This window comes from Ixodes scapularis, unplaced genomic scaffold, assembly GCF_016920785.2.
Source record: "Ixodes scapularis isolate PalLabHiFi unplaced genomic scaffold, ASM1692078v2 PGA_scaffold10__122_contigs__length_95168666, whole genome shotgun sequence".
Lineage (NCBI taxonomy): Eukaryota > Metazoa > Arthropoda > Arachnida > Ixodida > Ixodidae > Ixodes > Ixodes scapularis.
In genome coordinates this window covers 36,684,571-36,699,996 of record NW_024609836.1, presented here as the reverse complement: position 1 = coordinate 36,699,996, position 15,426 = coordinate 36,684,571, and the positions used below count along the sequence as shown (strand labels likewise).

The following is a 15,426-nucleotide window of genomic DNA, read 5'->3' as shown; positions in this document are numbered from 1 at the left end:
GCAGCACATGTTTTTACCTTCAGAAAGGAAAGTACCTTCCTCCTGGCAAAAGAGGTAAAACTCTTCCATTTTTGCTGATGCACACCGTGATAACGGCGGTGTTAACGATGGTCGGTACCAAAAGTTGCTCTCAAAATCTCAAACACAGGTGGCGCTAGTCAGCATAAAATTCAAAATTGGAAAAAAAAGAACGACTATTGCTTATACCGGGTGATTCTTTTTTTTTTTTTTTAATCCGAACAGCTTTATTACTGAAAATCCGTAAAAGACTCCCTTATGCGGTTTCTGCAGGTGAGTGATACAGCCATGGGAATATTATCTGGGTGGCTAATCCGTGCATTTAGTCGGCTACTTAATTGAAATCCCTTAATTAACGTTTTAATTTGTGAAAATACACATAATGTTTTAATTAGAAACTTGGAGAGCGTCATTGAAAACCACTAAATCAACTCTCTGTAGAACGACTTGGAGCTCGTAGGAAACTCGGGGGCGGGCCAGTTACATCGCGTTTCGCAACTGCTAGCTTTGCGCCTGCTTCACGAGCGGTAACTTTGGCGTGCCCCCGAGTTTCCCACGACCTTCATGTCGTTCTAAAAAGAGCTGATTTAGTGGTTTCCAATCACGCTCTCTAAGTTTCTAATTAAAACCATATCCTTATTTTCACTCATTAAAAAGTTAATTTACGGATTTTAATTAGTTAGCCAACCTACCGCAAAGATTAACAACCCACATAATGCCCCCTGGTCGTATAACTCACCTGCACAAACCCGATAAGTGAATCTTTTACAAATATTTTGTATAAAATCCGTTCGAATTAAAAAAAAAAATCACCGGGTATATTTCATTTTTACGCTGCTTAAATGCACATTGGCACGCGTATTATACATTTAATACAGGCAAGGAATTAAAAGGCACACGCACAACACTCACGCGACGGCACGCTAACCCAATCACTGCCGCTAACGGCTACCCAAGTGACTTTTCTACTGATCCTTTGAAATAAGTCGGTTGGTCCTCGTCTGTGAATGATGTTACAAATTTGATGTTGCTTTCACACAAATATTTTTCTACAAGATCGTTGCAAAACATTCCAAGTAATGTATATCTTACTAAAACGTATCAGTACACACAGTAAATATTTGTGACAGTTTATAAAACTGAGCGTTCTCGCAGGTTCCCAGAAGCCATGATCTCGCTTCTCCTTATTGCAGCTGCAGTTGCTACCTGTGGCTTGTTTGAGATAGTAAATAGCTAGCCAACAGTAATAATTGTCAGAAAAAGGTAGAAACTGCTGCAGTTACAAATTATTTACTACCTATCGCACGTATCATGTTGCAAATAGCTACAGATAGAAGGTACCAACGGCCAAAAGTGCTAACAGCTGCAGTTACTAACATTTTACTAGTTCTTTTTTTTTAAGAGTGCAGGAACGGAGACAATGGGTCCATTCCCACTCCTGGAATGGTTGAATTCAACCATTCCATTCATCCAGGGATGGGCAAAATACATGCAAATATGTATCGAAATACAAATACAAAATACTTCGTCAAAAATGTATTTAATTAGAAATCTAATTACATTTCCAAAAAAGCATTTAAATACAAGATACAAATACAACCAAATGTATTTGGTCTCCTCCAAATACTTTTCCAAATACATTCCTCAAAATTTGCGTCAGAGACTTCAGGGTACCGGCAACGGTTTTCTGGGTATCTCATTTTAATTTTGCATCGCACACTCGGGAGTTAGTGTGGGAGGCTCTAGTAACGTAATAGCAATATAATCACAAAAAAAAAATGTAATCAGCTTGGACGTAATAGGTGAAAAAAGTACAGAGCTTCAAGCAGCTTTTTTGTCAATTACATTTTGGTATAGACCAACAAAGAACCGAGACGACCAAGACGCGCAGCGCTAGCTAGAGAATATTTTATTGTTGCAACTCGCACCAGTTACGAAAATCTGGACAAGCCGCGCATTTAGATTGTTCCAGGCAAAAATATGGATGGAAATCAAGCTGTAAAGCATCACAAGTTGTCACAGGCACTTAATTATTTAGGCAGTCTGTCTGTGAACGTCGATTTCGTCACTATTTTTGCTTTGGACTAGCACCGTAATCACAGTTACTAAACGCTTGTGCTTGATTGAGAGACACTGCATTCAGTGCAGAACGTAGTTTTCTTCCTGCTCTGGACAGTGACAATAAATTTGAGGGATGTATTTTTGCCCACAAAATTGTATTTAATTACAATTGTATTTGAAATACCCACATTTTAGTATTTAAATACACAAGTCAAATACATTACCTAATTTGTAATTAAATACAAATGCAAAATACACAAAGTATTTGAAATACGTATTTTAAATACTTGTATTTGAAATACTGCCCATCCCTGCATTCATCTAATAATATTTAAACGTGAAACGATGGTTCTTGATAGCTACGTTGTGTTGCAAGAAAACAATATAAACGTGAAAAGAACTAAAAGTGTCAAACGCAGAGGCAACCGCAAAAGTATGACAAATGCTTCCCCGAAGCACTCATTCTCCTAAGCAGAAGCGGTGGTTCCAAAAAGCGCTTCGTGGCACTTGGTGTTACTACAGACATCGATCGCGCGATCAAACGTTAAAAGCTCGCAATACGCCAGAAATTAACACCACCCATTATCCTCGCAAACAAACCGCACACTTTCCAAAGATACATGGTCAGGATGTTGCTTGTTTGACAAGGCCTTAAAATGTCTAGTTTGCGTCTGATGCACGCAGAAGCCATCTTGGTTTCTGCTTCGAATACCTGCACAAGAGCACCGCCAGTATACGGTGTAAGAAGCGATGCTGCGTACACGCGTATACCTGCCCAAAATCTCTATGCACAGCCACAAGCCCACAAAACCGACGATAAAGTGCAATTGTTACGGTGATCCGAGGGACCGTTATTACGGAACCTGCCTTAAAAGGCGTACCTTTATGTTTGGTGTACGATTCCTGCGATTTCTTATCATGTTTGGTTCACATCTTTATTTGTTTTCTGCGCATATACTACAAGATCTGCTCGGTTAAAGGCTACATGCTGGTTGCGCATGGTTACAACCGCCGCTTTGTAGCCTCTCGCGGTACCAGAAAGGACATTTTGTTCATCTAATTTGGTCTCAATAACGCGGCCCGCGGGCCGCATGTGGTCCGCGACTCGCTGGGATGCGGCCCGCAGGCAACCGGCTACTAGTCCCGGTCCCAAGTCTCGAGCACTAGAAATGACATGCACCCTCGTGATCTCATCTCGCCGATTCATTTTCGCTGGAAAGGTCGCTTCGCTCTTTTAACGTATTCGCGTAGCTTTTACTTATCTGTGTTCATTTTCCCTTTTTTCGCTTTATATTTTGCTTCCCAGCTTTTTGTAATGTACAACAATTCCGCTACTAGGCTGCAAGCGCGAGCTCTTCTTTGAAGGCTGCATCTCGGCTGCGCGAACTCTCAATCAGCAGGATCAACTGCCGAAGATATATCTACGAACTCGGGATTCTCGCCTTAAAAAAAAAAAGTGATTAAAAGGAAAGTATAGGTGTTGTAATAGAAATGGTCAGAAAAGCAAGAATTGTCAAACAACAGATTGTTTTTTAGATACATGTCGAGCCTGGTTAATTCCTGAGTGAATTGAGCAACGAAACCGACGGTGTACTTGCTGTCTTGTTCTATTAAAAATGCGAGCACTTTGGCGTGCGGTGTCATTTTAAAATTTGTTATCGCATCAGGTCAGCGCCCAAAGTAGTCATACAAACAAATCAAATCTAAATATGGCACTGGTAAAACTGAGTGTAAGAAAAGGTGTAGAGTACGAGATCTCTTCTCTTTTACGTCTTTTGACCCCCCCCTCCGGTCTAACGTTGGCCCTCGTCCTTCCCACTGTCGGTTATCTGGCCACCACGTTCAAATGAGTTTGAGACAATGAAACTTTAATTGGGGCTAGTTGGTTCATATCGATTAAAAGGTTAAAAGGCGCGAACAAAGAGGACGAAAAAAAACACGTACGACACGGACAGGCGCCAACTTCCAACTGATTTATTGAAACACGAATCATCGTCAAACTCAATCCCAAACGCCTAAACACATGCAACTGATAAAAATTCCTATCGGTCATTGCACACATCCTTCAAGAAACACAATTTCTTTGGTTAACAGATAAAGAGATGGCATGCTTACGCATCTGTCAGCCACTTTGTGTATACAAAAAGCTTCGATTTGTTCTCTTTCCATTTTTTCATTTTCTTTCTCAATAAACCTTGTGCGCTCAAACAAAGGTTCACACCCACATCGTTTGCAGTGTTCCGCAAGATGCCCACCGGAATTATTGCGCACCGCAAGTTTATGTTCGCGCGTTCTTTCATTAAAGCATCGGCCGGTCTGACCGATGTAAACTTTGCCGCAACTAAAAGGAATCTCATACACCACCTTAGTCACGCATTCGGTGTATCTTGTTACATGTTTCTTTGAGCACACTACATACTTTCGTTTTGTCATCGCGGAGCATATCTTTGAAAGTTTGCACGGGGCTGTGAAGACGACGTTAACCCTGTGTCTAACAGCCATCTTTTTTAAATTGTGGGACACTTTGGTGCAAATATGATATCACCTGCACTGGCATCTTGTCTGTCTTTTCACAACTTTTGTCAACTCCCTCTCGTTTAATTTTCTGTTACAGCCTTTCACACACACTTGTCAATAAGCTCTTCGGGTAACCGGCCCTCGCCAAGCGTGCAACCTGTTGATCAAAGCTGACCGGCAGTCTATGCTGACAGCTTTGCCGTGGCAGAAATTGTTAATCTGTTTAAATCACAGTCCGGCAGACTGAACGTCACTTGGGAAATGCCTAGGCAGTATTCAGTTTCTTGATTTACAGCTCTTTTTTACTAAGGATCATTTGTGCTGGAGTTATAATCCTCGAACTAAGAAAGGTCTCCTTTTTTTTAGCAGTGCCCACTCAAAGCTCGTAAAACAGGGGATTGCATCCACCTGCCTTCACACAGCCATTACAAAAAGCAGCCAGCATAGACTGCCGGTCAGCTTTGATCAGCAGGTTGCACGCTTGATGAGGGCCGGTTACACGAAGAGCTTAGTGACAAGTGTGTGTGAAAGGCTCTTACAGAAAATTAAACGAGAAGGTGTTGACAAAAGTCGTGAAAAGACGGAAACGATGCCAGTGCAGGTGATATATTTGCACCAAAGTGTCCCACAATATAAAAAAGATGGCAGTTAGACACAGGGTTAACGTCGTCTTCTCAGCCTTGTGCAAACTTTCAAAGATAGGCTCCGCGATGACAAAACGAAAGTATGTAGTGTGCTCAAAGAAACACGTAACAAGATACACCGAATGCGTGACTAAGGTGGTTTATAAGAGTCCTTTTAGTTGCGGCCAAGTTTACATCGGTGAGAGCGACCAATGCTTTAATGAAAAAGCGCGCGAACATAAGCTTGCTGTACGCAATAATTTGGGTGGGCATCTTGCGGAGCACTGCAAACGATGTGGGTGCGAACCTTTGTTTGAGCGCACAAGGTTTATCAAGAAAGGAAATTAAAAAAATGAAAAGAGAACTAATCGAAGCTTTCTGCATACACAAAGCGGCTGACCGATGCGTAAGCATGCCATCTCTTTATCTGTTAACCAAAGAAATTGGGTTTCTTGAAGGATGTGTGTAATGACCGATAGGAATTTTTATCAGTTGCATGTGTTTAGGCGTTTGGGATCGAGATTGACGATGATTCGTGTTTCAATAAATCAGTTGGAAGTCGGCGCCTGTCCGTGTCGTACGTGTCTTTTTTTTCGTCCTGTTTGTTCGCGCCTTTTAACCTTTTAATCGAATTTGAGACCACTGATCTAAAACGTTTCTGTTTTAATTGCTTCACTGGGGGTGCGCCACTTTCATCCTCGAAGAAGCATGTGCCGGTGAGACAATCAAGCCGTCAGTCGCCTTCAATGCAATGGTGCTGTTTCAAAAGCCACTTTGTCCTACTGTTAGGGTTGCGGCAGCAGCTCGCCTAGCTGAAGATCAACACAGCTCGCATAAGAACCGAGCCACTCCCTTTCTATTCCATTCCGGGCAAAGAGGCATCTCATTCCATTCCCATTCCATTCCGGGGTTTCCAAAGTGCGGAATGATTTTCGAATGATTCCAACTCGAGAGTGGAAGCTCTGTAACGCCTATCCAATCATACACTTTCTGCCCAAAAAAGGACAGCCGCCATTGCTGCCCGATAAGGTTCAGGAAAGGGCCCGAAACATCTAAATGCTACGGTTTGAACACCAAGCGAATGCTTCATTTCTGACCATCTCGTTTTCGTTTCAGCCCGCTGAACTGTTAGAAGGGACACCGCTCAGTTCTTGGAATTTCTCTGGCGCCATGCGTTCGAGTCCTCACCGTGCGGTTCATCTGGCCGATGTTCTGCGACTGGCGGTGGTATACAAGTACGGGGGCGTCTATCTGGACCTGGACATAGTAATGTTGCGGTCACTGGAAGACCTCCACAACTGTGTCTCCCAAACGCCGACGGTGAGCAGAGACCAGTTTCGACTTTCCTATTATAGAAAGACTTAGTAGATCGTTCTGACGACTCCGATAACGATACCCGATACTCCGCCAACGCCTTTGCACATGTGTCGTATCGTTATCCGAGTTACCTCAACGATATACTAAAGCTATAATATTGAACCGCTTATCGATGGAGTACGGGTTCTTTCGTTGCTCGGTCACCTTGCGCCGTCCGGACTGCCAGGTCCGGATGGGGTGACGGGCTTCGTTGTGGGAAGCTGGGCGGGTCTTGCCGGAGACGAAGTTGCTTCCCTTGGCCGTCGACGACTAATTCAGTTGAATTTGGGGATTACTTTTCAATAAACAATTTAATACTTTGGTAGGGAATGAAAACACAAAGATAAACAATACTGCGAAATGATAACTTCCCCTGTACGGGGTTGGGAAGGAGGTGGTCGGGTGTTAGCTTATCCAAGCTCGGGAGTTGGCTGGCTCGTGGGATTACGTCCCGATTACGGGGACAGAAGTCCCTCGGAATCCCACGACCTGACTCGATTACGGAGCGACAGCTCTCGAGCCCCAGCACGAACTAAACTCACTCGCTGAGTTTCTAATCCAAGTTACTCGTTGGTCCGTCCCCTTTTAGTGGACCGGCGAATCCTCGACGCGTTGTGAGACAGGCGTTTCCCACCGCCAACCAATCGGCTCACTTTCTCGCCACGTGGGAATTGCTTGTATTCCCGGGTGGGAACCCGCGGTCTGCGTACATCTCACGGTCAAAGGTCGGGCTGGTTCGGATGCAAGCAAAACCGTCTCTCGCATGGCGAAGTGGACAACCGACCCCAGTGTGGATAGCGCCGACTAAGTGAGCCATCCCGCAATTCATTCTGCCAGAGGCGGTCTGACGTTGCCGTTCTGCCGCGACCCCCCGCACTCGGGCGAGAAAGACTAAACCGATGTAAACGCGCCGTGTAAACAGCGCCGGCCAGAGCCACTGCGCTCTGGTGGCGGTGGTGGTGTAACTTTACTTTTTCCGGCCCTGAACGCACGCTCCGATTCTCTCGGCAGAAAACTCGCGCCCCGAACCCCGCGTCGTAAAGTACGCCTGTCTCTCGAGGTCGCCCGCCAAGGGAAGTGTTTACAACAGCGCTTTCCCCCCAGTCAAATCTCCCTGGTGCTAACGGCCCACCCGCGGAGCTCTCGTCGATCCTTACAGATGGCTAACGCAAATTATGGGGAATAGCGTTGGTGTCGTATTTACTTGACTATAGTCGGTACCCGGTGTACCATCCGCTGGAGCTAATTTCGGTAGAAAAAAAGTTTTCCTTAAGATAATCGTCATGCACGTGGTATAAAACCCGCACCTGGTGCCAAATTCATGTTTAAAAGTTATTATACTAAGCGCTCCTTAAAAAAATGCCTGCATTATTATCTCGGAAAGACGTTTCAATTGTATACATACGAGGTGCAATCAAAATTATCCGAGGCTGATTTTGTAGCGTAAAAAGAAAGGGCAGCACAGTGATGCCCGCAGCAGTCGAAGGAAGGAACCTTCGTATTACGTGATGCCAGAGGACGTTGCTCTGTGAACATTTGGAACTGCGCTTCGCGAGTTTTAATACGAAAGCAATAACTGTCCCATGTAGCGAACCGGCGTTATCAGCTTTTGAAGCCGCGCCAAACGGCACCTAAATTTCCCTGTCCCAATTAGGCGAAGCCTGTAGTCTGTAGCAGCGATTTGATGGATAGGCTCCTATAGGGAGTATTCGCTAGACGACATATTTGTGGGTGCTGTTTAGAGCGCATGCTCAGAACGAGCTCACATCAATAGGCTGCCCAGACCGGCACTCTTGATGGTGCTGAATGCACGTTGCAAAAGAACCGTGGAAGTTCACCATCAGCACGCGCTCAGCATTCCTGTAAACAACTATGGCCGCCAGTGAATACTCCCTATTGGATAACGCGCGTTATAGTTTTAATGAACGCCACCCCATGGTGCTGCTGACCCCGCGCCGGAAAAAGGAACACACTGGCGCTACTCAGCCGCTTCTGCTGCTTTCGACTCCGGCGAACATGGCGGCGCCTCAAGCATCTACATCGTCGGCGTCTTCAACCTCGGCAGCAGCGAAACCTGTCCGTTCACGCTGGTTCACCGCAGACGAACTAAGGGAGTGGAATAACGCAGCACAACAAGGGAGAAGGCAGGCAGCGAAATCCGCCATCGTTGTAAAGTCTCCGAATTCACGGCGGGCGGAACGAGCAGCGGCGCAACGCTCTAGAAGACAGAACAAAGCCTTTCAAAAGCGTGAGGCGCAAGCGGATCGCGATTTAAAGCGTCTCAGGAGGCAAGAGGACGAGGCCCTTCGACAACGCGAGGCGCAAGCAATACGTCGCAGGCGGCATGCTTTCGCATTCACAACTCATAAAAGAGCTTAGGTGTCCTCGGACTCTTCGCGATCACGTGCACGGGCACAATGGCGAGTTCATCATACACTGCGAACCAGAGCAAAAGGTAACATCAATTTTCCATCAAGCTCGGCAAATATAAAACATAACTTTCAAATTAGTCGGAAGACTGGTGACAAAAAATCGGTGAATTTTGCGAGGTGCTTTAAGTGGCACTTGCTCTTCAGGAACGGCAGAACATCGCTGAACGACGAAGAGCGGTGCGGCGACTTTATCGGACCTCCTTTACTTCAGTGACGTTCTGCCATTGAAGCGCGAGTGGCACTCAGAACACCTCGCACACCTCACCGCTTTTTGATATGAGCCTTCTAAATAATTTCAGCGTTTTTTTTTTAGACTTGCCTAGTTTGACGTAAAATTGATGTTCGCTCTCGCTTTGGTTTGCCGTCTATGGGGAGATCGCCATTATGTTTGTGCACCTTGTCGAACAAGCTCGTGTAGCGCAGTTCCAAATGTTCTCAAAGCGACCACTTTTGGTCTAATGACTCAGTAAGGTCCCTGCCTTCGACTGCTGCGTGCGCATCACTGTGTTGCTTTCTCGTTTTGCGCCACAAAATCAGTTTCAGAACTCGTAGCTATCATTAACATAATATGCAATTCATAATATCCGTCACGCTTTGTCCCAACCGAAGAATTTAGAAAAACAAAACCTCGTTTAGTATGGAGGTATCGAGAGTTCATACAACGTAAAATATCAACTTTTAAACATGTATATTACTCCGATTATAGTCCGAAAATAGGTAGTTGCATAGCTTAGAACTATATATGTAGGTACGCCTCCGCTCAACAAAACTCACCTAACGGTCTCTGAAAACTAAAATATATTCGAACGCATTTTATCATCTATTAACTATGCTCACATTTTGTCAGCCGAAATTGGCAAAAAAAAGCGCTTCAACCCTTGTTTCTATGTTTTTTTATTTTTTATTTTACCAATGTTACTTTCTTGCTCAACCACCAATGCGGTGGTTGGTATTCAACACAAAGAACGGCTGAAGATAATCAGATGTCCACACAATAACTCAAGGGCAACTTTCGGCGATGTCCCTCGCTTTAAAAAAAGAAAAGAAAAGATGCTCGCTTTAAAAAGAAAACGTGAAGGAAGCCAGCAGGCTAAGTAAGTTCCCTCAGACCAAGGTAATAAGAAAATGCACACTTAAAAGGAAAAAAAATGTGAGTCTAGTCGGGGTTGACAAAATAGTAAATCCGGTATCGTACTCAGCTTCACAAGATTGCTTGGAAATTCAAGTGCCTTTTGTGAGCTAAAACCCGCCGATATCTATAGGTAATTCCAAATAAAATTTCGCCCTCAGCGCGAATGTGTATGGTTTAATATCTGGTTCACACATTTGCGCTTAAGCGTTAATGGACGCTTTTGAAACCACACTTGCGACCGCTTACGACCAGAGAACACAAGGGCAGAGTGACGTGATGTGCCGGGCAATCATAAAACCCCACTGATCTGCAGTAGACTGAATGTTTTGTCAGTATTGGCGAGTTTAATTTTACGAAACTATCTATTAAAATGATCGCTTAAATTATTATCAAACACATTTCGCGCCCGTGATGAAAAAACAAGAATAATCTGCAAAAAATTAGGTAATATAAGAACCGAAAGTACTTATCCGAGCTGGTTAAGAAACATAATCTGAACCCAGAGAAGAGGAGTTGACATGATTGTTAAGAAATATATGTATGCAGACTTGAAGTGTTCCTTGGTGCATCCGATAGACGGCACCAGTGTGTTATCACGCCGCAAGCGATCACAATCAATTGCAACGTACTCGGTGACACTCAAACGCGGATCGTACATAAATACTGTGGAGCGCAAGATCGTCTGCTTCCTTTGCAGGAGTTGTGGTGACGTCAGAACGACGCCGAGCTCTGATTGAATCTGGTGGAAGGACAGTTGGTAGAGCTCAAGGCAGCTTGTTATGTCGTCTAACCACTATCTTTCAGTCAGCCTCTCAGAGCTTGACGTCGTTCTGACGCCACCACAACCCGTGCAAAGGAAGCAGAGGATCTTACGCTCCACATACAAAGGCACAGTGTCCGTCGCAGACACGATCATAGAATTATCCGAGGACGCGCCTGGAATATGTTCCTTGCATGTTCCCTGCGTATATTCGTCGAACATGTCTCAAGAAAGATTTTGTATAATCCATATGTGACAAGACTGTCCTACAAGAAAACAAAACATTCTCAGACAGTGTCTGTAGACTATCTCTGGTATGGTGTACTAACAGTGTGACCGAGGATTTAGTGTGTATACTCTCAGAAGTAACTGTACTTTTTTTTTTCAGCAAGAACAAGACATGACTGCCAACGGATTCCTAATTTTCGACCGCCATCACCCTTTCTTGGAGGACTGCATGCACCGGGTGCCTCCAAGGTACAAGCCAAAGCAATGGGCGTCCATTGGTCCGACTCTGCTCAAGGAGGCCATCTTGTCTCGATGCAAGGCGAAGAGCATTCGAGAAGTCGTCCTCAACGGTTCCTGCCATGGAGTGCGAGTACTTCCTTTTAGCCTCTTCCTTCCGATCTACTACAGGGAGTGGAAGGACTTCTTTGATCCTAGCAAGAGTGCCTATGTTTGGCGCGCATCAAAAGGCAGTTACGTCATGCATGTTTACAACGCCCTGAGCTCTAAGACACCGGCGCCCCCGGGTTGCGCTTACGCGCAAGCGGCCCGGAAGTATTGCCCACTCAGCTGGAATCATTCCTTCTCGACACTAGGGTTTTTCTAGATGTAATACCTTAATCTCTCTTAACGGGAGCTGGGAGTGCATGGAGTTGCGTACTATATGAGCTATCTAGCGTCTCGGTGCGCATGTGCAAATAGAGGGAGGCGGATGCGCGGCAGTTGCACGGCGGGCCGTCCGATTGCTATTAATACTCGCACGTCAATGCTGTTGTGTATTCACCAATGAGGATGCTCGGCATTGTGCCTAGAATGACGCGAGAGCTTGAAACACTCTCTTTTGCGCTTGCGTTAAAAGATTGCTTTGTCTGTTCAAAACTGGAATTTGAATCTAAAACCTGAAATTTTCTTAATTCTTTGAAATCCAAGCGCATTGAAAGTGTCCAAAAACGCTTAATTTGTTTAATTTATGAGCGATACGTCGGAAACAAACTTGATGATTACTACAACTGGCGGCGATGCCAACTGGATATGGGCACACTTTCGCAAAATAAGAGACCTTGAATTCTTATTTTGGCACAAACTTTTAAATGGCAAAGTGCCATGTTCAAATGTAATACCCACCGTCAAGGAGACTCTTTTATAATAGTAGCAGCTCATCTTCATTTTAGATGTTTATGCCTTTAAGTGATGTCAAGCGCTTCGTGTTGCCAGAAGTGTCTGAGGAATGCAGGTTTCTTTTTTAAAACTTTGTTGGGTGTTTCTGCGTGTATAGTGTTAGACCGTTGGGTGTGAGTGATTTTGTTTACTTTTTTGGGCCGCACCACCGGGAAGACATGCTGCAGAGGTGGGAATCAATAAATATACAAAGAAAGTACCCGACGCCATGCGCTCCCGTGTTCCCGAACCCACAGCATTATTGAGCTCTCAAACAACCATTACTGTAAATAAGTAGTTAAGATTTATTTATCATAAACTTCGGAAGTATAAAACGTGTAGCTGCTGCCTCCATCAAATAGGTGTGGTCACAGGAGTACGCAATATTGTACAATTGTGAAATCCTTCACACTGTGATATTTTTGTATTGAAATGTGGCGTTCATAATGATCGTCTGGTTGTGTGCTTTAATTTTGTATAAAGAATAAAACTTTTATTTGTTTTTTCCTTTGTTACCGCAGTTTTCAACATGCTTCATATATTGTGAAGTTCGTTGCATGTATCCCCTATGCGTTCAAGATACCATTCATAGAAAATTCGGTTAAAGGGGTCATAAAAATAAGAAACAATTAGCCACACACATGCTGAAAGTGGATGGATTGGGAGTGTCCAAATAACATCCCCTGACCGACCATGAGCCATGCATAATTTTGTGGCGGTGGTATTGAGTGAAAAACTGTCAAGCCCAGTCAGCTAATTTGTCTGAGCATCATGGGAGTTATTAAGTCTTGGTGCCTAGAAACGCGGGACATGTTACGTTTCGGTTCAGGGGACAATGGAGAGTAGATTGTGCTGCTTTTGCCCAAACCTCAGATCAAACAAGTAAAGCAATAATGGGACTCCTAACTACTGTACCGTGTTTTATAGATACCGATAAACATGGAACATTAACTCCCTAGCCGACTTGCATGATACAGACTACAAGTGATAAAATTACTTGTAATTGATTATTTTTGCGTAATTTATTATTCAATTGAACACATTTATTGGGAAGTAATCACACTAGTTATTCGCTTACTTATGGGGGAACAAAATATTTTGCTACCTTTACTTTTTTTTCCCTATCAATGGCTCCTAGTGTTTGTGTAAGTTACAAACCAAGGAATCCTCGAACCAACTCTCCGAGAAGAGCATGGTTTGCCAAATTTTATGAATTAAGATAAGTAGATTAGAATTTGGTGATTTTAATCCGAGAATGAGAGCAAGAAGGACTCCTTTTCAAATCGGCAAGAATGTCTCAAGATGATTGGTACAAAAGTAGGCTATACTCTAAATGTATAAACACTAGGAACTTGGACGATTTAAAAAAAGGTCTGAGACACGTCAAAACAGACTGAGTAAAACTCTGATGCAATTAAAAAAACTAATTACATAATTTATTCAATGAGAAAACAATGTCAAAGGCAGACCAGACATGGAAAATGATTAACCTAGTCCTAAATCGATCGTCTTCAAACAGTAATATTGAAGAAGTCAAAATTGGAAATACGACGCTTCGCGGGAAGGACCTCGCAAAGTAATCTAAAAACTATTTGCTAACATTAACCACAGCGGGCATGACTCAGAGTGTACAAGTCACCTCTGAACTCGTGACGAAAACAATGACTTTAATCCGACTGACGAGTACGGTGTTTTTCCTGCATTTAATTCAGTACAAATAGCAAATGTGTGACATTAATGATATTCAAATTGTTGAGAGTTTTTTTTTTTCCTGCGGTTCATAACTTATTACAGGAAATTCTTGTCACACATAGTGACTGTGCTGATAACTGACGTCAATCACGCTCCACAGGTCTTCCGTTCACGAACGAACTGCTTTAACTTCTATTTTACGCTTCTGACACCCGGGGTGATCATTTAATCGGTGCGCTGAAGGAGATTCCGGCTGCCTGAAAGATGAGGATTCTCAATTATGGAACTTTTAGCAAACCGTTTACCGTGTTCCGCGGACTGCACTACCGGAGCCTTTAAAGCATGCTTTTAAGCGCGCGCTCGCTTGATACCGTAACTGCGGGGCGCGCGCTAAAGGAGCATGCTTCAAAGCGTCCAGTATACTTCCTTCACCCTTAAGCTGAGACTAGACACTTCGCCTTCAGCGCGAGTTTCTGCCCTTGCTAACACAGGTGTGAACGCGCAGGCACGCGCAACCAAAGCACTTCGGTAGCCAGCGAGCTTGCGCTGAAGGCAGAGCTTCTAGTCTCAGTTTAAACGAAGGATAGTGTGGTACACGCAACACGGTAAATGCTTGCCAAAATTCCCCATGATAAAGTTAATGTACTTTGTTAAAATGTCTGGTGAATGCAGAAGCTGGTGGACATACATTTTTTAATCCCAGCGCCACATACGAGACACAAGAACTAGAGCGAACACAGGGCGAGCGCTGGAAGCTGATATGTAGACCCTTTCGCTGTTTACACACATGAGCCGCTGTTTGCGTCCTGATCGACTTTCGGTAGATCCGTTTTTGCAAGTCTGTCGGGGTTGCTTAGGTCCGGAGTTCTAGGAAGCATAAATTGTATACGGGCAACAAAGTTGAAGATTTAGGGTGGGCTTCGGCTGTACGGTTTACCGTCTTTGAGGGGACTAGTTGGTCCACAAAAATATTCGAGAAATTTGAACAGAACCCGCTCTTCTTTGGTTCCTTTGGCGTTCACCTGGAAAATCGGAGGTTAAATGTTTAATCGGCGTTTCATGCAGCGGTGTTAAGGTGGGCTTTTTTTTCTTATTTTAATAAACCGAAAGTTGGCTGGGACGTCAAGGACTCGAACACTGCTTGGTGGCGTTCGCGAAGATAACGATATATAAAAATCTGCCGAGTTATTGACTTCACTTAGATGTGAGCAGCCGTCTTGGTTCCCCTCTTGTTCCTCTTTCTCGAATGTCGCACAGTTTCCGCTATACTGTTCGAAAAAAGAAAAGAAAAGAAAAATCACAGCGCGTATTAGAAAAAAATAAAAGAAAGAAAGAAATGGCGCAAGTTAAGAGGAAGCATGACGCTACGGTCATGCTACACGGTCGCACGCGGAAGCAGCTTGCTCCTGCTGCGAGCGGCGAGCTTCCTCGCGTGGCTCGTGCCGAGCCAAC

General features: G+C 44.2%; 1 protein-coding gene across 1 annotated transcript; it reads left to right on the top strand.

Annotated features, from left to right (window-relative positions):
* Nucleotides 1-6,339: 6,339 nt before the first annotated feature.
* LOC121832901 (lactosylceramide 4-alpha-galactosyltransferase-like) lies at nucleotides 6,340-12,793 on the top strand. The gene is made up of 2 exons (XM_042287799.1): nucleotides 6,340-6,539; nucleotides 11,288-12,793. The coding sequence occupies exons 1-2, from the start codon at nucleotides 6,390-6,392 to the stop codon at nucleotides 11,729-11,731; spliced, it is 594 nt and encodes a 197-aa protein (XP_042143733.1). The 5' UTR covers nucleotides 6,340-6,389; the 3' UTR covers nucleotides 11,732-12,793.
* The last annotated feature ends 2,633 nt before the right edge of the window (nucleotides 12,794-15,426 follow it).